Genomic DNA, 22,447 nt, shown 5'->3' with positions numbered 1-22,447 from the left:
TTTACAGTCTGTTAGGCCTGTCTTCCTAAAATAAGCACTAAATGTTTTTAAGAGCTCTTGTACAATCATAGTAAAGAAATAATAGGGTTGCCAGATTATCCTGGGTATGACAAAAGAACATACATCACCTAAAAACATCCGTCTCTTTTCTCTCGCCTTTTAACGTCATATAATAATTGAGAGGCTCTGAAAACGTGGTGGATTCAGAAGATCATGTGCAGCTCCAGCTGAGTTTTCCAGCGTGAAGAGGAGCTATAAATAAGCCGCTACGTCTCATTGATGAAGCGCTCTGTGGGCGGGGCCGCGCGGACTGACGTCATTGGGAGCGAACTGAAGATGTCTCCACTCGGCGCCTGTGATTTTTTCCACCCATATTCCGACAAGCCCCGCCCGCTCCGCTTAGATAGGATGGTAGTTTAATAACAACGACTTTATTTGCAATGCCAATGAATTTGTAGCACAAAATCTCCCACATTTCCAGTGTACGTTTTAATATTAGATCTAAAGGTGTAGAGGAGAAACTGAATTAGTAATAATTATAAGAAAAATAATAATACCTTTCACTATTCTTGTGACTATCATTTCGTTTTATCAATAATTTTATACTCTTCATAAAAACCTTTTGTTTAACAAGACTGTTCAGACATTTCTCTCGGACTGGGTCATTAAACTGAACGATTAATGCCTTAATTCATTTTAAATATACCTGCCTGTTTATATTCCTATTTATATGTTTCGGCGGATTGCTCGTGATTATGAACTACTAGCCAATCCCAGCGCGAAAGGGGCGGGGCTTGTCGCAATACGGGTGGAGACAAAAAAAATAACAACGCCTACAGCGGTCCCTGGATGCGTCAGCGCTCAGCTGTCAACACACACGTTCATATGAAAAAGGAAGGAAGGACTGAAAAACAGTGGAGAGAGAAAGAGGAGGGCAGACAAAAGCCCAAAAGCCTCAGACGTGTGACCAGCCAGTTTATGCTGCACGCCGGTTCCCAAACGGTCCGCCAATGGCCATGGGTTCGTCAACAGACGAGGACTTTAAAGAAAAGCTGCTGTGGAACGTGAAGCGGGAGGTGAGTGCTGCTTATATTTCACTGTGGAGAGGCTGCTGCTCACCGCTGATGAACATGGAAGAAGCAGGGAGAGGGGAGTCACTCTGCTGCTGCACCGGCTCTCATTAGCCTACACTCACCCTGTTTAACATGTTGATGCAGCCACTTTTTGGGGCTTTCATACTGGAAGTTTGAGAGGATGCTGATGCAGTGCATGCATTCGCTATACTGGTTTGTGACAGATTCAGTGGGGAAGCTTTAAGAGCCGCACAAGCCCTTTCCCGCCCCTGACCCTGTGGAGTTTAAAGATGTGGGATTTAAGGAAGGCTAGACTGATTTAGCTTACCTAGGGGGTCCAACAGGAACCTTATGAAAATGTCATTTTTCATTCCTGTGTTTTTGTGTGTGTGTGTGTGTCTTTATGGTTGTGCCCTCAGCTAAAGACAACACCAGACAACACTGTGAGCTAGTAGAGCAACAGTGAAGGCTTCACCAAGGCTAGTCTCACATAAACAATTCGCTTACCTGTTGAATCCCCAACAATTTGTATGAAGGGGCACTGGACAGACCTCATGAGTGGCTTCATGCTTTTCTGTGGAGAACTGGATAGCAGATATCAGGCACCTCTAAACTCATAAATCTCATACACCTCGCTAGGCTGAAGTTGGCTTCCTATTCGCCCGCTTCTTGTTCGAATTTTCCCCGTTCCACCTTAAATAGTGCAGCAGTTACATGTACTTGCTGCACCATTTAAGGTCGAACGGGAATATTCGAACACCGACTTCAGCTTCGTGTAATCAGTGTTGTCTCTGCTGAGTCCACACTGAGCCACACTGCGCGCTGGGTTTCTCTCCTCGTTCATCAGAGGAGCCTATTTTTGTGATCAGATATGGCACCATCTGCCATGCTGCTTCACTTCCACTACATTATGAGTCATAGTTGGCTTTGGCCTCGTTGTATATGTGGCTATGTAACCTACAAAGAAGTGGGTCACGATCTTGTGAGGATACCTTAATCGATAATATATTATCACGATACTTGAAGACTTTTTCTCGATATGCATTGTTTTATCAAGCTGCACTGAACCCAATTAAACAGGCCTGCTCGGCTTTGTAATGATGAGCAGTTGCTCAGTGATCTTTAAGTATTGACGATGCTCAGAAAAGCGTGTTGTTACGTCACGCGACTTAAGACATCGCGATAGCAATACATATCGTCATATTTCCCACCACTAGTGCCTTTTAGCCTGTGTTACTTTAGCCATAGTGAATAGGAAGTAGTATTTATGTGCTCACTAAAGGTGGGCGGATCCAAACTGAGGCATATACTGACAAACCTATTGTGGCTTTTTGAGAATCAGTTTTCACAATAAAATATGCGAAGCAGGAAACTGAATATCTTTATTTTTTTAATGAATGAAAATGAATGTGTATAACAGGAACTTGAGACAGAGTAAATGTTCTATAACGGCAGATCATATGAAGCTATTTCACTCCACTAAACAGTCAGTTTGCATGGCAGTTTATTTAATGCTATTCCAAAGGCTTCCACGTATAACATTTTGATGTCTACGTTTACTGTTTTTTACTCAAGGAATCACAAAGAATTCCCCTTTTATGTGCACAAGAACGTTACCAATAGCCTTGGTATTTCTTGGTATCCTATCCAAAAGAAAATGAGTGTCTGTTAATAGGTTGTACTTAGGGGTGGGCAATATGACGATATTTTCTCATTATTGTGATTAATTATGTCACAATATGCTTTTCTGAGCATCTCAAAGAACACGGACTTACAATATGTTTCATTAAAGCATAATTAGGCCATTTTAAATTGGTTTTAGTACAGAGTATTTGTAAAACAAATTATTTTATTATTATTATTATTATTATTATTATTATTATTATATGTGGCACTCATATAATCTCAGGAAAACTACATATCGTGATGCATATCATGTATTGTGAAAATCTCTTGAAGTATTGTGATATAATAGTTTTTGCTATATCACCCACCCCTTGGCAGTACACTGTACGAAATGCTGCAGGAAGGATGCGAAACAGAAGGAGAGTAATATGGCTTCACACAGCTTTCAACAGGTTTAGAGCAGCGCTCTGAGTAATTGCCCTCACCTACTGTAATGTTCCCCATTACAGTGATGCATGGTGATTGTAGCCTGGATGTAATGTTCAAGTGTTTGTTCAAATAGAACCTTAAAAGATTTAAATCAGCTAAATCAGATTTGTCAGAAAATAATTTTGGATAAAATGTAGAAGATCTTAGCTGGGTTTGGCTCCATCGTTGCCTGGCAGAACCTAAAGTTAAAATGTGTCATAAACCTCATATTTACAGCAATGTAAGCAGTAGAACTAAAATCCCTTAGTAAATCTACTGCAGGAGAACAGTTATTTCAGTGCAGTAAAACAAAAAGGCGCTTGGAAAAACCCAAATCTCTTCCAAATCTCACGAGTCAGTACAAAATCAAGCCATGTGAACTGAAGATATTACACTCTTTATTCCCTTTTTTGAAGAGACACAGACTTATGTTCTGAGTAATTGCCATCTGTGCCCTCTGGAGTGCAGTGGCTCGAGTTAACAAGGAAATGAATTTTTAACATCATCCTGTTAATGAAGTTTTAAAGAGATTTCGTCTATCAGTCTTGAAAGATTCTCAGCCGTTAGGGTGAGTCAAGCAGTTCTACGCCTTTTTGCACTAAAGCAGGCTTTTAATGTCCTTTGATAGCAAAGTAAAGTGGTGAATACTGGTGAACATTCTCCAAGTACTCCCAAAGGAATTACACACACATGTGCTTTTCAGCTTTTGCAAATGCGTATTGATTTCTTTTGCAATGTGGTAATTGGGTCAATATTCCTGAATGTCAGGTGGTGTTTCTGCTTCATCCATGTAGACCTATAAATCAGCAGAGAAAGGATATTTATAAGCCTGGAATGCACATTTTCTGTCTGGTATGTCAGGAATAACTCGGAATGGTCAGACTTTTCGCAGTGTGAAGGAGTATCCTCCTTTACTTCTTGTCTTTGTGTTTAATCTCAGGCGTCTGTCACTTTAAGCTACAGTCAGCTACAGTCTTGTTGCCTAGGAACTGAAAGCATCAGCAGCTACCTAAGAAGTTCAATTGCATCAATGCACGATTTATACAGCTGCAGCCTGTGGGGATTGTCCAAGGTGGCTTTCTCCAAACCAGCTGCTTTTAGTCTTCCTTGTTTTCTATATTCAGTCAAAATGCATTACTCTTTACCTCTCCATAATGGAGACTGAAATACATCATATTTCAGTGGTCTGCTGACATATGCCTTAAATTAAGGTCTTGACTTAGAAAGATATGGGTAAACCTGCAGAACAGATGTTGCTTTGTCCATATTTATATGGTTTTCCTATGCAAAGGCAGTCTTTTAGTGATAGTTTCTGATTAAGATGATCATCTCAATCTCATTTATATAGTTAAAACTAATTTGCTGTGAAATAGAAAGGGCTAAAAGACTGGAAGATCTTCTGTCTTACTGCCACACAGAGGTAGTAGTGGCCTAATAAATGGGTCGCTTGTTGCTCAGAGCAGTTTCACCTCTTCATTTTGACCCATTCCTAAAATGAAACTAAGAAAAAAATGTTAAGAACCCTCTCTCATGCTGAGTAGCTGAAAACTGAAAGTAAGAAGATGTAGATGTGCATCGACTGTTCTTTAGTTGATTTTTGGAATCATTTTACCAGCTTACATAATGGAGCACCTTATGATATTGCACTGTATCAGCTCAGTAAGAATGTCCAGATAATTTGGTATAAATTAATGATTTAATGTAAGTCTACACTGTGGGAATTTGGAGACCTCCGTGGTGGAAATATGTAATTGCACACAATGTGCAGAGGAACATTGTGTAATACCGAAGGTTGTGCTTCGGACCCCTTCCTCGAGCGGGTGAATCTGATGATTGCAAGCATGTTAAAAGAGTATTCAAAGAGAACTCAGTCAAAACTTAGTGAAGGACGTGTCTTCCGAGGATGTAAGTGAATGATCTACTACTGTCTTCATAACTTCATTAGTATAATGTTGATTTTGCATTTGAGACCTAAACATGGAGCCGGACCATCTTTTTGAGCCTGCGTATGTGACGCTAATATGAAAAGACGTATGACATGATCCGAAAACTCCTGCGAAATCTGAGCCAACACCCCTGACGTTCTAATATTTAAGCTACTCATTTTATTTTTTTCCTCCCATCTACTTTCCCTCTACAGTTTTCTTGCACGCAGACTGTACATTAGAGATGGCGTGATTCCTTTTTTTCTTTTCCGATTCCAATGAATACCTTAAATTTCGACCAATACCAAACCTGAACGACTTATTTAAAACTTCAGATTTTTAAAATGAGCTATTTTCTGCTATTTTCTACCGATGCTCACTGATAACAATATGCCGTCTCTACTATTACATTGTCAGAAATTCTGATTTGTTTTATGTCTAATATTGGGACTTGGGTGAGTAAAGTGATGTTTTCATTTAAAATGACATTGTTGGTTGTTTTACAGCAGAAACATATTCATAATCGGCAGGAACATGAGTAAGAACAACCTGTGCATATTGCTTTTTAATTGAGACTTAATCATTTCCCGATATAAGGTCTTTATTAACTGTTTCCATTATTTTGTCAAACTCTTCATTGTTGTAGTGCTCAGCTTAGACCATGTTCTTTTTCACACTCAATAACCAGTTTGCTGAATGTTCATAACAGACATAGCAGTGCTTCTAAACTGACTTCTGTCACACAGTGGATGTGTGAAGCACCTGGGTTGCCACGATATCTCCATGTAGCATGTATGCACCGACCGACTGATGGTCCTTTATCTTCCAGCTGTAATAATCCATGAATAATGACTTCATTAAAGCCATTGTTCCTGCTGTCAGCTCAGCTGGAAAATGAGATTGAACGCCATTATGTGCGGCCCTGTTCAATCCGAGGCTCCACAGAGCACAATCCTTAAGCTTGCATTAAACATTTACTTCTGCACACAGCGCTCTCGTCCTACCCTGCTGAGCCGCGCCATCAGAAATGCATAATGTAATCGGATGCGTGTCAACCACTCTAGTGTCAAATGCATATTTAAAATATTTGAATAAATGTACTAGCGTCAGTGCCAGCTGAGTGTCTGTCCTTCTAGGCAACATAATAACTGCACAGGTGTCAGCCAGCAGCAACGGAGACGCTTAACACGTTTTCTTGCCGTGACAGTTTCCCACAGTCAGTGGCGGAAAGAGAACTGATGACATTCTCAAGCAGCATTATTTTTACATTAATTTCATCACTTGTGGTTACTTTTTATGTACAGATCTGGGTGCAGCTTATGCAGCCTGACTACTGGAAGTAAAGCAGAAATATAAAACCATTATACTTGAAGACAGTTTCATGATACACTGTATCAATGTTTGTTAAGTTTTAACATATTAGTGCATCATTGCACCAGTAATTTCATATTTAATAATGTCATTAAAACTATGAGTAGAATGATTTTTTTTTTTAATTCAACATTTTATGTGGTGCATTGCACTACATTGTGCTCTTGTGAACTTCCAGTGTGGTTAGGATGCTTTCTTGCAGTATGCTGCCAATAGAAACATTAGACGCTATTCTACTTGGGAGCCTTTGTTGGACCACGTTTTAATGATATATGCAGTTGGACAGGAACAGTATGCTCAGAAAAAGCTTATCATGGCGTAATTTATCGATATATTGTTGTATCGCCCATCCCTAACTGTGAGGCTGCAAAACTGATTATAAATCTGATAAATCGAGGAATTCTGTGCACATACATTTTTTGCAGTCATATAAAACTGAACAGGAAACTAATCAGCTATTTGCTATCATTGCTTGCACTCAGTTGCCACCACCTGATGCCATAATGGTTGCATTTTTAGTAGAGATGTCACAATGCTGCTTTTCTTTGCTGATACCTATACCCATATTTAAAACCTTGAGTAGCAGCTGATACCAATACTGACCTGATAAGCTTTTCTTTAAACATCACTAAGCTTTAAAATGAGGTATTTTTACCTGAAGAACTTCACAGGAAGAGAATACACAGCTAACATCACGTCACACAATAAGATTGTGCTATTTCAGGCTAGATTTGTTACAGGATTCAGATTTTCTCTCTAATACAGAGGTGTGCATTCTGACTAGTTTTGATATCTGAGTATCCGTTAATTAGTTAACAAACAGATATTCAGTTTACTGTAGGGAGGGGAAAAGTTTAAAAAAGGCCAAACATAACATTGGCTGGTAGAACGTTGGATGCTGATCAGGGCTCGTCATCTTTTACATGGGATCTTTTCTTCTCAGTTCACAATGCACCAACAAGTTAGTTTGACAGGGGCAAGCTAGAGTAGTAAGTCTAATTTTTACCAGCAGTTGCTGAACTTGTGGTATCCAGACCAAGTAACTTTATATTTCACTTGTTGCTCTTATCCACCTTAATGCCTCTGTCATGCTTTTGCTTGTCCGCCTCCAGCCTTGCACACTTGTAGAGTCCAGACAGACAGGCAAGTCCCACCGTATCACACTGCTGTATTTACTCTGTTCTCTGGCCCTTTGTTTCAATTATCTTTAAAAAAAAAAAAGTACACGAAGATAAAACCGGCAGGACGAAACTGTGATTAATTAGACAGCCTGGGACTGAACTGACAGTTTGGCTCTAATGACAGACCAAACTGACGCAGCTTCATTCCACACAGCTCTTCGCACTCCCAGGGAAACTTATCAATTGAACAATGACTAATTAAAAGCATTTGTGGTTACACTGTCAGGATTAATTAGGAGCTGTTGAGTTTTTCAGCACGGATTTGAGGCTGTTATCGCTGACGTTTGCCACAGTAATGATGATATGTGTCTTCGTTTCGCAGGTGAAGCAGATTATGGAGGAAGCGGTCACCAAGAAGTTTGTGCACGAGGACAGCAGCCACGTCATCGCTCTGTGCAGTGAGTAGAAGCCGAAATTTCCAGCAGCCATTCATCTATCTGCTGGATAGATGCTAACACAATAAAAAAGAACCATATAAGCTAATATAGGCCTGAAATGTCACGAAGGACGTCTCTTGACGTCATCCTGGACGGTGCTTGAACAAAACTCAAGTTTATGAATGCCCCAGTGAAGGCCAGTTTGAAAGGCATCATTAGGGAAAATCCCCTAAGAGAATTGACTGTGGGTGACTTGGTGGTGCCAGAGCTTTGGAATGAAGCCAGTGGAAAGACTGAAGTGACGAGCACTGATAACAGTGAGCAGGCCAGCGTGACTCACCCCGCTCCCCTCCAATGGCGTAGACACAGGCAGACGCAGACAAGGCCAAAATGTCAGTCACTGTAGACTGGACTCTTTGGTGTGTGCCACAGACCCCCTGCTTGAGCATGTCCAAACATTGTGTGGAGATTTCAGTTCAGTATGACATACATTGATTTTAAGGAGCTAAAAATTCTGACAACTGATTATATCAGCCAATAGTTTTAGCTAAACGGTGCTTTATATACTGATATGATTGTCATTTGTCAGCTGTGAAATGTGAAATATGAATGTCAGTTCACTTCTTTAATAATGTAAATGTGGTGCGAGGTTTGAGCTTCCTTGCATTCTCAGCGGTTATGTTAGTTTTTGTTAGTTAACTCTTATTTTTGTGCTTGTTTTCCTTATGCTAGGTTTGGTTTGGAAGGATTTTATATATTTTTTGTTATGTAATCAAGATGGCTAATAAAGCATTAAGCCATGTGAAGGTGTGCATTACTGTGATTTTATGTCAGGTTCCCATTGGTAAAATCACAGTAACAGGCAGCCTCAGGTGGCTTATTGCTTTTGTAAAACGGTGGCAACATAAAATATGATAAAAAGCACAAATTGTTAAATAATTTAAGTTACACTTTAAAATAATTGCAGTAAACAGTTGTTCTACCAAGAAATCTAGTTCTTTTAGAATAAACTGTTCATGCTAAGCAACTTTAGACCGCTGGAGGAGGACAAGACCTTTCAGTCAGCCTTGCATTACAGTCATTTCATGAACATTTTAAATTTTTGTTGTATGTAACAATATTATAATATAGCAATGTTTAATGCAGAAACGTTCACCTTATAGGTAGTTTTTGCTCACCAAACTGCCATAGCAACAATCATGCTAATTTCTGCTAGCACCTCGATGCAATTTCCTGTGTTATGTTAGCATTAAGCTAACAGTACCACATATTTGCTTCTCTGGGGGTAATACTGCTTAAGGCCAATAAATACTGACACTTGATGCATGTAAGACATTCAAGTAACATATTCCTTACTTTTTGTTTTGCAGTTTTTTAGTCAGTTCCCAGATAGCAAGCATATATCGTCTGCTGGCTTGATAAGGTCCGGCTGCTCGCTGTATGCCACTGCTGGTCCACCTTCGGACCACCCAGATTATTATCCTGCATACAAGGTCTAACTAGTTTTTCATTTCCTCAAACAGATTTTAAATTCACATAGCCTATTATTTTGTAAAATAAACAACAAGACAAAAATTACAAACAACTGAGAGAAAAAATGAATGACTAGGCCTAATAAAAATGATTTTGTTGAAAATGATGTTGCTGACCCTGTGCTTGAATAAAATGATTTACTAAGAATGTACATGAATTTACAAAGGATAATGAAAGAAAGAAATTAAGGAGAAATATGTAAAAGAACTATGAGTGGCAAATGAGCAATGAAAAGTGGCATGTTGTCTAACACTCTGCTTAGCGACCAGTGGGCTGCCCGCAAAATGCTGGGCAAAAAGCCAGTGGGCCACCAGCTTTGCCGTCAGCACGCCAACAGTGGCATGCTATCCTCTTGCTGTCTGAGTTATTCAGTAAATACAACAATTCAAACCCTAATGCTGAATATTAGTGGAGGAACGAGTTAGCCTGTTAGCTATATTTTCACCTAGTTGGTAAGAAAAGAAGTTGTCTGCCCCTTAGTTTACACAAAACCAGGTTCTTACGTTCTTATCTAGTAGTACGGTGGTCCATGCAAGCAGCATAATGGTCCATTCACAGTACAATGGTTTGTATTGAGTTGCGTCATATTAGTCCTGACTGTTCATTACTATATAAAAACAAGATTTCTAAATATGTGTTTTATCTGTGGTGCTGTCAGCAGTACATTTTAAATCCACATAGCTTCAATATTGGCTGATATTATTAGCAACGCCCTATATCGATCAGGCCATGGTTCTGCCCGGAGTACACCCTCAAGCGGAACACTGTTTATTATGTCTCCATGGTGCTCTGAGTAAGATACAGTTATTAAAGTGGGCGGGTCTGCCGGCATTATCCCTGGGCTGCCTTTAAACTAATTAGCAAAAGATTTTCTATAAGATTGTTCTAAATGGAAGGTTTTAAATTGAACTGTCAGATGAACGGTGCTCTAAGATACACCATTTACTCAGTACGTAGCTGTCAGACAAATGACCTTTCAGATCTCTGTTCTGCCGCTCTTTAAACGCTCTCATTGCCCTTGTTCAGAAGGCCGTGATTTGTGTCAGTACTTATGGTGACTGTGTAAGCAGTACTTCCTAGCTAAAAATCGAATCAATGAGGCATTATCACACATTTTATTTCACCGCTGCTCCAATAATGAACACATTTTCATTTCAACCCTCCTTCTCATTAACTCTGGATTGGAGGGAGTTTGTTAAATGAGGCAACATTTGCCTTGTAAGCACTGCAGTACTGGTTATTTGGAGCTCTCTTGTGTTCAGCATGTAACTTTTCCAAATGGTCTGATTTCCAAACATTACTATCAGCTTTGAAAAGCGTTCTACATGCACAATTTGTACAATTTAGACATTTTAGTTTCTTTGTTTTTTTATTTGTTGTAAATTAAATTATTTAATTAAATTATTTCTTTTCCATAGTGACATGCAGAATATGTGCCCAAAGGAAAAGCAAAACCTCTGTTACATATCTTTCATGTTGCTTGAGCTGTTTACTGAAAAACAGTACATCAGGATTTGCATTCCAAAAGTGAGATGCTGAACTTGTGTCAGAATTAAATACAATTTACCTTGAAATGTAATAAATGCACAACTATATTACTTTCCTCTGTGCTGTACTTCAACGACAATAAATCAGTGTAATGGGTCAATTACTTTTCATTTTGGCACATTTTCTGCATGTTTATGTCTAAACACAATCTTCTTTCACAGTTATGACTGCATTTTAATGAAATATATACATTTGAAGTACTGCACAGTGGAAGGCGGTATAGCTGTGCCTTGATTACATTTCAAGGTGGTCTGTTTTCAACTCACTGTCACGAATTCAGCATTTTACTTTTTTTATGCAACTTTTTTAAAACTGTAATAGACCTGCATTCTGCCTGTCACAGTGGAAAAGTAATGTGTGCACTGCGTTTCATATTTTTCCACTGTAGTGATTGCATTTCAAGTTGGTGTGAAGTCATCCCCATAAAAATTCAACACTCCATTTGAAAGCAGTAGCTGGTGAAAAATCAGATTTCTCCACTTTCTCTGAAGGACTTAACTTCCTTGCTTATGTGGTTTCTGACAATGGGGCACATTCACCAATATCTTGTAAGTTTTTAAACTTGTTCTTGAGAAAGATCCTAAGAAAAAGATACATTTGAAAACATACATTTGTCCATTTTCATAAATAACAGTATTAGGGATGTGCATTTTGCGTAACTTTGATATTGGAGTATCAAAAAAAAAACAAAAAACAGACTTTGGCCCAAAAAAATGTAGAGTTGTGAGCTTACTTATTTAGGCAAAAGCAGTGCACTCTCAACCAGGCACTCCCCTTTCGGAGTAGCAAAGTATAACGTAACATGCTTGCTCGCCAATACGAGCAAAACCACCATGTTTCACTGAATTGTCAGCCTGCATATTTTATTTGAAATTTAACAAATATCCAATTAGTGATTTCAGTATTCGAATACTGGAACCTCGAATGGTCAGTCACCTTGCAAGTAACAAATAAATCTCAAGTCTTGACACTGAAGTCCTGAGTCAAGTACCAAGTCAAGATAATCGAGTTTCGATTCAAGTCCCGAGTCAGTACAGGCGAGTCTCAAGTCGAGTCCCAAGTCCTAATCTTTCTAAACAAGTCCTAAACAAGTCAGTCTGCATTCTTCAGCTAATTTAAGGCCATAACAATGAAAAATGGTAACAGTGCTATAGCCTTTTAATGACAGCAAGTTAGCAGTGTATGACTGTATATTAATTTTTTATTATTATTATTTTTACCCTTCCAAATAAAATACAAGATACAAGCAGCACACAGCTAACCATGACAGACATACTGCTCTACACAAAGAGTAGTGCAACTACACGTGAAAAGAATTTTAAAAATACTATTGAACGTAATTAAAAAAAAAAAAAAAACTTTAGATTTAATGTGTGTTTTTGGGAACACTGGGTGCACATGATTAAAATAAAAACTAGCTCAGTGCTTGTTTTACCTGCCAAAGCTGTTAAAATTGGTCAAATAGAGAGAGCTGTGTTTCTTTTGTTTTGCTACCATGAGGAAAGTGGTCGTTTCATCCAGTAGGTTTAGCATAAGCACAGTAACAGACATCTGACGACGTTGCTGTTTATTCAATTTACGGCAGGAAACAAATCCACTCACATGAAATGGAAGCGGCTGTGTAGAGTCCCATCTGCGGTCAGACGCCTCTCCACATCTCTTCCGCTTTGGTTTCTCGAGTCTATCCGAGTCTTAAGGCTGAAGTCCAAGTCAAAGTCTGAGTCATTGGTGTTAAAGTCAAAGTCGAGTCGCAAGTCTCTCTCTATTTTCTCGAGTCGAGTCTCAAGTCATCAAATTCGGCCTCAAGTCCAAGTCACATGACTCTGTGACTTGTACTGAGTACTCGAGTTTCCATGCACATCCCTAAACTGTGTGATACAGTGTCAGAAACCACATTAACATGTCTATTTGAGTTTACTGAACATCTTACATGCCTTACATACCCAGTGTAAGGTCTTGCACGGCTTGGCTCTTCTTCATCTCACTGCTTTCAGTAAGGAGAAAAATCTGACAACAGATCAGCGGCAAGAGGAGATGTAGTGATACCTGTGAGGAGGACGTCCTTTGAACACTCAGCTTGTTCAGAGTTGCCTACATAGAAGAGAATGCACTATATCTTGCTCATATTCAGCTAATTTAAACCAAGAATGTGACCATAGTCTTATTACTTTGTTATTTTATCAGCTGCCGTTGTGTTTTGTTTTAGTCAGTGCTTTAGTCATTTTGTACCTGCCCACAGACTGCAGCAGAAAATTTGCCAAATTAGCTAAATTGGTACATTTATGGAAATGCTTACTAAAAGGGAATTCCACCAATTTTTCAATTTTTTAGGAAAATTCAGTCTATGAGACGTATACAAAATCACTCAGAGAGGTTTGATAATGAGAAATTTACTGGTTCAGATTTCTTAACTATTTTATTTGCTATTCCAAAATGACCTGCAAACCTGCATGTATCTTCTGAGTTTTGTAGTGTTTACAATGGTAAAATAGCGGTAAATCCGTAAAAAAAATTTCTTTAGGGATTGTTTTGTCTTATACGACCCTGTGTTTACCTTTCCATCATGACTGTACGTCAAAAATATGCTTTAGACTAGGGGTGGGCAATATGGCTAAAAAAAATATATCACAATACTTTAAGACTTTTCATTGATACACTATATGCATCATAGTATTTTGTTTTTCTGTCATGTGGTTAAGTATTGACGATATTCACGAAATGCTATGAAGAGTGTATTGTGACATAATTTATCACAGTAACGATAAAATATTGCCATATTGCCCACCCCTGCTTAAGACCAATACTTCATCTCAAGACTGTTATACAATAATGTCTCAAGTATCAGACAGCATATTCATAACCATTTCATGCAATAATTTTCAATAATTTCATGTAGCTTTTGGAGACTTTAAGCCCGTCAGATGTCTGGTTCCTCTCACCACCGTTGTAAACAATTCTGTCTCAATATGTTTCTCTAAAACATTTTCACATCAAACCACTCTGATTGACTTTGTTTACATATGATGATTTACTTAAGCAGAAATGTTGAAGAATCAGTGGAATTCCTCTTTAATATTGTCCCTGTAAATCTAAACTGAATACAGTAATGTTTGTAAAGTTGACTATAAGCTTCTATTATTTGTTAGTTGTGCAAAAAAAAAAATCTTGACTGCATTTGGTATGAGGCCCAAACTGTGTAGATTATATTTTTTACCAAGCTGTCACTAGAAGGTTCCTCCTCAGAGGATTTAATTTACAGAAATGCCTTGTGATGAGGAGTAATCATCTTCATAAGTATGTGGGTGAAATGGAAGACTTTTACAGGAAGAACTGAATATCTTTCCTCCCTCATTCTGTATAAGCTTGTTGTCTGTTTTGCATGAGGAGACATCACAGAGATCTAGAGCTTCATGACTGTGAACATAAACATTGTGCCTATCTAGCACTGGAGAAGAAGCCACCGATATGGCAGAATGCTGCGAGTGTGTGCTGTGTTTTGTGTGTTTGGGCGCGGGGGAGAGTCGTGACGGCGAGCGTGTGCTGGGTGCTGAAGCGCGCTCTCCAAGCTACCAGTTGGGGTGTGTGTGTGTGTTTGTGTGTGCGTGTGTATGTGTGTGTGGGGGGGGTTGGCTTATGGAGCGCTGCCAGCCTCAGTCGGCACGACCCAAACGGAAAGCGGCTCCCTTTTATTACAGTTTATAGCCGCACACCATGGATCCCCCCGCACACGCAGGAGTCACGCAAATGACCCCACCACACTGCCCCGGCAGAGTATATTCTGAAAAGCTGTGATCTTTTCAGAGGAGCGCTGATGAAAAGGAATCTTGCCAAGGCAACAGCAGATAATGATGCCAGTCAGGATGGAGGAGGCTGAGGGAGGTTGCACAAAAGTTGCTGAGGCTGAACTTGACGGGGAGTTGTTTCTCATGGATACCAGGCAGCAGCTACGTTTGTGTGTGGTGCTAGCACAAATTGGACAAAAAAAGCATATTGTGATTATATCATATTGCAGTGCTGCATATTGCGGTTGAGAAATGGCAGTAAATTAACTCTTTCAGACCTAGCATCGTTTTAGTGATGCATTCAGAGAACTTGGCTTGGGGAATTGACTGTTTGCAAAATTCAGACAAATCCCACCTCTTTTAGTTCCAGTTGCATTCTCTGTCAAACCTTGATCTTAGGCCACCTAGGAGCATCCGAGTAGATTTTTAAAAATGTTTCATTATTCAGGTATAAATAAGATGTTCACTGCAGGCATGTTTAAGGATTGATGAAATATGAAGGTGAATTTAAAGAAAAAAGGACAAAACGGATTCTGGAAACCATGTTTACATTAGAGTGGCAGGTCTTCATTTCTAATAAGGAGGAGGTTTGAGTGACAAAAGCTACCTTTTCTGATGAGGTAGTGCTAAAGTTGAAGCTATTTCGTGGTGCGAGGAACCAAGGGTCTCAATGTCTATAAAATAAATATAGCCATTTTTTTATTTACCGGTGAACCTACACACATCTTCTGAGGTTTTATATGTATAGTTGATAATGGTAAAATAGTTTTATTGGGTCCTCTTTTGCCCTACAACAGCCTGCATGTGTCTCTCTAACAAGAATGTATTTAAAACATGTTTTAGGCATACTTCAAAACTACACTTTTAAAAAAGATGGTTCTTTATAGGTTCATTTAGGAAATAGTTCCATATAGGATGCATGGTTTTAAGTAGAACCATTTCATGCTTAAATGGTTCTTTGCATGGGGAAAACGTTCTTCAGATTGATGAAGACAATGCTGTATATGGTCCTATATAGAACCTTTTTGAAAAAGAATTCTTTTATTGTTAAATGCTTGACATCGTAACAATAGAAGAACCTATTTTCGGTTCTATATAGAACTATTCTCAAAAAGGTTCTATATTGAACCATGTACAACATGGGGCCATGTATTCATAACCATTTCAAGTAATAACTTCCTCTGAAGTAGCTTTTAGAAGCATTAGACACTACAGATGTCTGGTTCCTATCACAGCCACTGTGCACATTTCTGACTCTAGGTTTTTCTAGAACCAAGCATTTCACATCAAACCACTCTGAATGACTTTGTTTGCATCTTAACTTTAAGTTACACAGAAATTTTGAAAAATTGGGGAGCTGCTCTTTTAAGTGCTTAAAAATCTCTTAGTCTCAGAATGAGTATAGGCACACATTCAGAACAGAATTTAAATCTTATCTTTAAATCTTAAAAGTCTCATTATTGATTTGTTTTCGTCAGAGAAACAGTAAAAATGACTGAAGTGTGAAATATACTCCTATTCGTATGTTTATTTGTTCAAAGTGGTAGTCTGTGACACTAAATCCAAATGTATGGCTTCATCAGGTCATGTTCTTTCATTTTCTTTTAAAATCAGTGTTGTTACTAGAGAAGACAAAGCTAAAAAGCCAGAAAAAGTTGATTAAAGGGTTAAAAACATGTTGGAGATTTGCCTGCATTGTTTTGACCAAAATTATCTGTTGGATCACATAAACGTGTTGATTCATATAAACACCCACAGAAGCACTTGTCTGGAACACATGAGGTGAAGTTGCTCAGAATGTTCACAGCACACAACAAAAAATGTCATTTGTTGAGTGGGCTCATTTAACAAGCGATGTATTGTGTAGCAATGGTTTGAAGAAATTAGCTTCAAGGCTTTGTTATTCTAGTATCTGGATGACTGTTTCTTTGCCAACATTTAGAAGCATTCATAGCTGTTAAAAGCACCGGACAAAAATCCTCAGGTGACCAAACACTGAAAAGGCAGGAGCTCGGCATCTGTCCTGCACCTTCGTCAGCACGCTAGCCTTGCCTTGGATGTGTGTATTTAGAGGTGGTATTGTGGCATCATGTGCCTGGAACTTGCTGCCCACTCCACAAAGAGTACACACTGTACTGCCATCCTCATAACACTGGTCCATTAGCCACAACAGGGCCTGTTAATAGCTGCTCTCCTGCTACTGCCACTGAGGCTGCTTGTTTGAGAACCTCTCAATGATGTACGCCTGTGTGTGTGTGTGTGTGTGTGTGTGTGTGTGTGTGTGTATGTGTGTGTGTGTGTGGTGGGGGTGGAGCTAACTGAAAATCTCAGAAGTTAATGCTTTGATTTTCCAGGTATGTTTAATGATTATCTAGACCTGCTGGCCTCAGGCAGAGAACAGAAGCAGTCACCACGTTCATTTGGGCTCACTTATATACTTCATGAGTACAGAGCACTATTCAAATGTAATTAGTTTTACCAGAGGAAATGGAATTCATATATTTATAATAAAATTAGTATGCGATATGTTTGGTTCTGTATAAAGTTTCTGGTGAATTTCCCCAAATTAACAAAGATAAATCTAATTAAAAGATTATAGCCCAGAAGTATACGTGAGCATTTCATGACACCACACTCAATAACAATAACAACACGGAGCATGTCTGTGTTTATTAGCAGGTTTTGTTATTATATTGCTATAAGGTGGACTCAAAGGGAATTCTTATTACTGAAAGAGCTGCAGCGTTATCTTGGGTAAAAATCATAGATCTCATTGGTCATCACTTTTAACTGTTCCGCTGTGAATAGGGCTTTAGACAGCAGCTTCGCTGTTGTATAAGTTTCCGTTTTCTTCTGCAGTCCCATGTACACCTGCACACAAGCCGTGGGCTGTATCTGAGGTCAGTTGGCTCACTCTTGGCTTCAGTAGCCCACAGACAGATTATAGTGATAACTTATTCCGGTTCTCATAAATCAATAAGCCATTGTTCCAAAAGCAGAGAAGTGTGGGCGAGGTCAAAGATCATCAGGAATGGGTGGGAGTGCAATTACCATTTAAATATTTAGCACAGCTTAAAAAGTGCCTGAGCTGTACAGGGACTTCTGTGCTGTGTGCTCTTCGTTTGGAGCTTATTAATGAGTAATGTGGGCATAATTAGTCAAATCCCTGTTGAAATGGGTTTGGTTGTGTACAGTAATACATCTCCTGTAGGTTATCAGCATGGAAAATACAATATTATTTATTATTTATCATTATCTAATAATTGATTTTTTTGCCTTGTATGTCCAGTTAGTGTTCTTTGTTGTTTGTACACAGTACTTGGTGGCACTATTGTGGTATAGCTCAACAGTGTGTTTGAAACCTTCTTGTTCTGACAAAATCAACACCACACTGTTCTCTGGCCCAAGGAACTAAGCCAGAATAACCGGTAAGGGCATTAGGCCACATCACGTGATGTCCAACACATCCTGCTTTGTGGAACTGAGACAATTGGAAAAGGGAAGAAAAAAAAACAGGAAGTTCTGGATTGTATTAACCAGCTGCTCTTGGACTAATCCAAACACTGCTAACACACAACAGCCAACTAATAGTGCACTTACAATCTGTGTGCCAGATTTGCTCTCTGAATCCCTGAGTGTCTGAAAGGAGCTGAGACAGAACTTTCCAGATTGCGTACCGAACACCTGCAACACCGTGGAGTAATTAGACGGTAATGAGTGAGTGAATAGAGATGTGAGTCACTTGTGTTTACCCAGTGCGTCTCTGCTGATGCTCACTCTACGTTAAAGCTTGAATGTACTGTGGATGAGTCCTCACTGAGCCTAGAATTCAGATAAGGCTGCAAGCATGTGTGGCTTGTAGGCCGCAAAGCTGCTACATTCTTAAAAACAAAGCTGCCAAAAAGTCCTTTGGACTAAAGCTATTGAAGAACCACTTTTATTTCCCTAAAGAACCTCTCAGTGGTTCTTTGAAAAACTCATTTGAAACCACTCCACTCCTGGCACTGAAGTTAACACTAGAGCAAACACAGTTTACACCTTGCATCATTATGTGTTTTAAGTGATGGGTTTATGATCGGATTTCACTTGACCGCAAGAAAAGCCAGGTGTAAACACACTCAGGATGCATTGTGATCAGATTACAATAGGACAGGGATGGAAAGTACTTTGTTACAATACTTATGTAAAAAGAGGGAAGGGTAATGATCCTTAGCGATACACTATATGGACAAAAGTTTTGGGACAGTACACATCACACCTACAGGATGTGATGGGTATTAGTATGGAGTTATTCCCCACTTTGCAGCTATAACAGCTTCCACTCTTCTGGGAATCTTTCTAGAAGATTCTGGAGCGTGTCTGGGAATATTTGCCTATTCATCCAGAAGAGCATTTGTGACGTCAGACGCCGATGCCGGATGAGAGGGCCTCGCTCGCAATCTACGTTATAGTTTATCCCAAAGGTGTTTGATGGGTTTGAGGTCAGGGCTCTGTGCAAGCTGGTCAGGTTTTTCCACACCAAACTCACCCAACCATGTCTTGATGGACCTTGCTTTGTGCACAGGGGCACAGTCATGCTGGAACAGAAAAGAGCCTTTCCCAAGCTGTTTCCACAAAGTTGGAAGCATGGAATTATCCAAAATGTCTTTGTATGCTGAAGCATTAAGTTTTCCCTTCACTGGAACTAAGGGGCCCAGACGAACTCCTGAAAAACAACCCCATAGCATTATCCCTCCTCCACCAAACTTTACAGTTGGCACAATGCAGTCAGGCAGGTAATATTCTCCTGGCATTCGCCAAACCCAGACTTGTCCATCAGACTGCCAGACAGAGAAGCGTCATTCGTCACTTCACAGAACGTTTTCACTGCTCCACAGTCCAGTGGTAGCGTGCTTTACACTACTTCCCGCCAGAGGCAATTTGGAATTGTGTACTGAGTGATTCAACAGAGGATAGGCACTGTGCACTTCAGCACTCGGCGGTCCCGCCCTGTGAGTTTGCGTGGTCTACCATTTTGTGGCTTAGCTGTTCTTGCTCCTTGGTGCTTCCAATTCACAGAAATGGCACTTACAGTTGACAGGGGCAGATCTAGCAGGACAGAAATTTCACAAACTGACTTGTGGCAGAGGTGGCATCCTAAGACGGTGCCATGTTTAAAGTCACTGAGCTCATCAGTACGACCCATTCTACTGCCACTGTTTGTCTGTTGAGACTGCAAAGCTATGTGCCTCATTTTATCCACCTGTTAGGTATGGGTGTAGCTGAAACACCTGAACTTAATAATTAGGAGGAGTGTCCCAATACTTCTGTCCATATAGTGTATATGTCTGCACATTGCTACAGGTCACATGCGATTGCTTCCACAGCTACCAAAACACAGGAAAAGGATGAAAAGAGAAGCAGCAGATGAAATTAATAAGTCATGGAATCCACAGAAAGAGAGAGAGCGCACATTCTGAAAGGTGCAAAAATGTCTGTAAACGAAACCCCATCCTTGGCTATAGTTACAATAACTATTTGACCTAGTTGGGTCAAAAATAATTGTATAATAATCAAATAAAAAAATAATTGTGTATGTGCCATAGCATGCTCTCCTATTTCAGAATATAATAGAGGAGAATGAGTGAGAAAAAAAAGATTTAAGTGCCTTTGAATGGGGTATGATAGTAGATATGTGTTTGAATATAACTGTAACACAGATAGGATTCTTGAAGCTCATCAGTGATCTTCTGGAATGGTCCCTAAACCCAGCTGAGAAGACATCTAGCCAGTGGCGGAAAAGTCATTTCAAATTGTGACTGAAATGTGTTTTTTGTAAGAAGAACAAAAAAGAGTCCAAATGCGTTTAGAGCTTTTTCAGTCCCCTGCCTGTCTGAACTTTTCGAAGTCTTCGCCACAAACAGTGACATCTAAACAGATCTCTTCTGTTCCTACAAAGGCAAAGGCCTTTTCAGCAAATGTTCACATGTGAATAGCATGTCTGAACCTATGAATTCAATCAAGTAACAAAGAAAAACAAATCTAATTTGAGTGTTTTCGCCCTGCTGTCGAAATGTAGCCTCGTGGCTCTGTTAGACGGGCCGTGGGTAGATGAGATGTCTAATTACTTGCAAGTCTCATTTTGGCAGGCGCTGCTGCGCGCAGGACTGGACGTGGTTGTAGAGCTAATTTAGAAAGACAAGCTGGGGAAGTTATTAGAGAGCTTGCAGAAGGCTCAGGTATTCTACTGATTACTGGCTATCTCCATGACAACACAGAGCCTCTCTACAGACATTTGGCTATGTCCAGGGCTGTTACGCACATATACACTCAAACAAACTTGCACACTCGTATATGGACAGAGGGTTATATAACACCCCTCTGCTGGTGGTCTTGATCAGAGTTATTTCTGAATTTCCGGAGGCCATGTGTGGCCTGCATGGAGCTTTTTTGATGTCTTGCCCTGAAAGCCCAAAAAAGTGGGTGGAGTTTGGAACGTCCATCTGTGAGTTTTTGCATGTCTGTCGGACTGCCTTTGATCTCTCTTGGTTTTGGACAGGGTGAGGCACTGCAGCCGGCCTCAGAAATAACACCAAGCACACACGCAATCAATAACACTGAGCCCTAACGCAGAGGTGAAGGCCATGGGAACCCCCTGCAAGCTACTTGTTCACTCTGATTCTGGCTGCAGGGGGGCTCTGGCACAGCCACATGAGCTCTGCTAAGCCAGGGGAAAGCTCCCTTAAGCACACTGTCTATGGCTTGGACAATAAAATGCTAATGATAATTATCAAAATCTGTCATTTTTCAGATACGGATAAAACATTTATGCTGTACTGTTCCTCAGTCCAGAATTATACTGCTTTTAGTGCAAACTAGTTTTATCTGAGGTGAACATCTTCATTTTCAAAATGGTTAACAGAGATTGTTGTAGTTTGTTAGCTAACAATCAGCTGACCAGGCTGTTTTATGGGTGTAGAAGAACGCAGAAGACTTAATTGTACGTTTTTAAAGCTGCACTGTGTACCTTTTTTGTTAAAATTTCAAGAAGTATCATTACTGAGTCAAGAAAAAAAACAATAATTAAAAAATAGTTTTATCGGACCTTTACATATCAATGTGGAGGCTGAAAAAGAAGGTCTGGCTCAATGTTGAGGACTCAAGTGCAAAATCAGCATAATACTGAAGAAGATATGATGACAATAGTAGATGATATAGTTACATGTACATTGCATGCAATTACACATTTCTACCAGAGAGGTCTCCAGATCCCCAAATCTTACATAGTGTAGCTTTAAAAATTTCTATTACCTTTTCATATTTTTGTACAGTGTTGTTTGATTACTTGCTGCTGATGGTCTTTTTTCTTGGCCATGATGAAAATAGCAGTTCCCATTTCTGTACAGTAAGCACAGAAGGTGATGTACGACTTTTACTTGCCTGATGGGGAGTCAGAGGAAGTCCACTTGTAACATAACCAACTAGCATGGCAGTGAAGAGAGATAGCTAGAGTAAATAAAATCTTAGGTTGAAGGAAAATGTCACTGACCAAGATGGTATTGTGGCTAAATGTGCTCTTTTTTG

General features: G+C 39.6%; 1 protein-coding gene across 1 annotated transcript in view; it reads left to right on the top strand.

Annotated features, from left to right (window-relative positions):
- Nucleotides 1-859: 859 nt before the first annotated feature.
- sgsm2 (small G protein signaling modulator 2) overlaps nt 860-22,447 on the top strand; it is a 67,355-nt gene continuing 45,767 nt past the window's right edge. Inside the window, exons 1-2 of the mRNA XM_036561152.1 lie at nt 860-1,076; nt 7,967-8,042. Of these exons, the coding sequence (XP_036417045.1) occupies nt 1,011-1,076; nt 7,967-8,042 (142 nt within the window). The 5' untranslated portion in view covers nt 860-1,010. The remainder of the gene's footprint in view (nt 1,077-7,966; nt 8,043-22,447) is intronic.

Source organism: Colossoma macropomum, unplaced genomic scaffold, assembly GCF_904425465.1.
Source record: "Colossoma macropomum unplaced genomic scaffold, Colossoma_macropomum, whole genome shotgun sequence".
Taxonomy (NCBI): Eukaryota; Metazoa; Chordata; class Actinopteri; order Characiformes; family Serrasalmidae; genus Colossoma; species Colossoma macropomum.
Note: the sequence above shows the minus strand (reverse complement) of the source record. Positions and strands in the feature narration are given on the sequence as shown.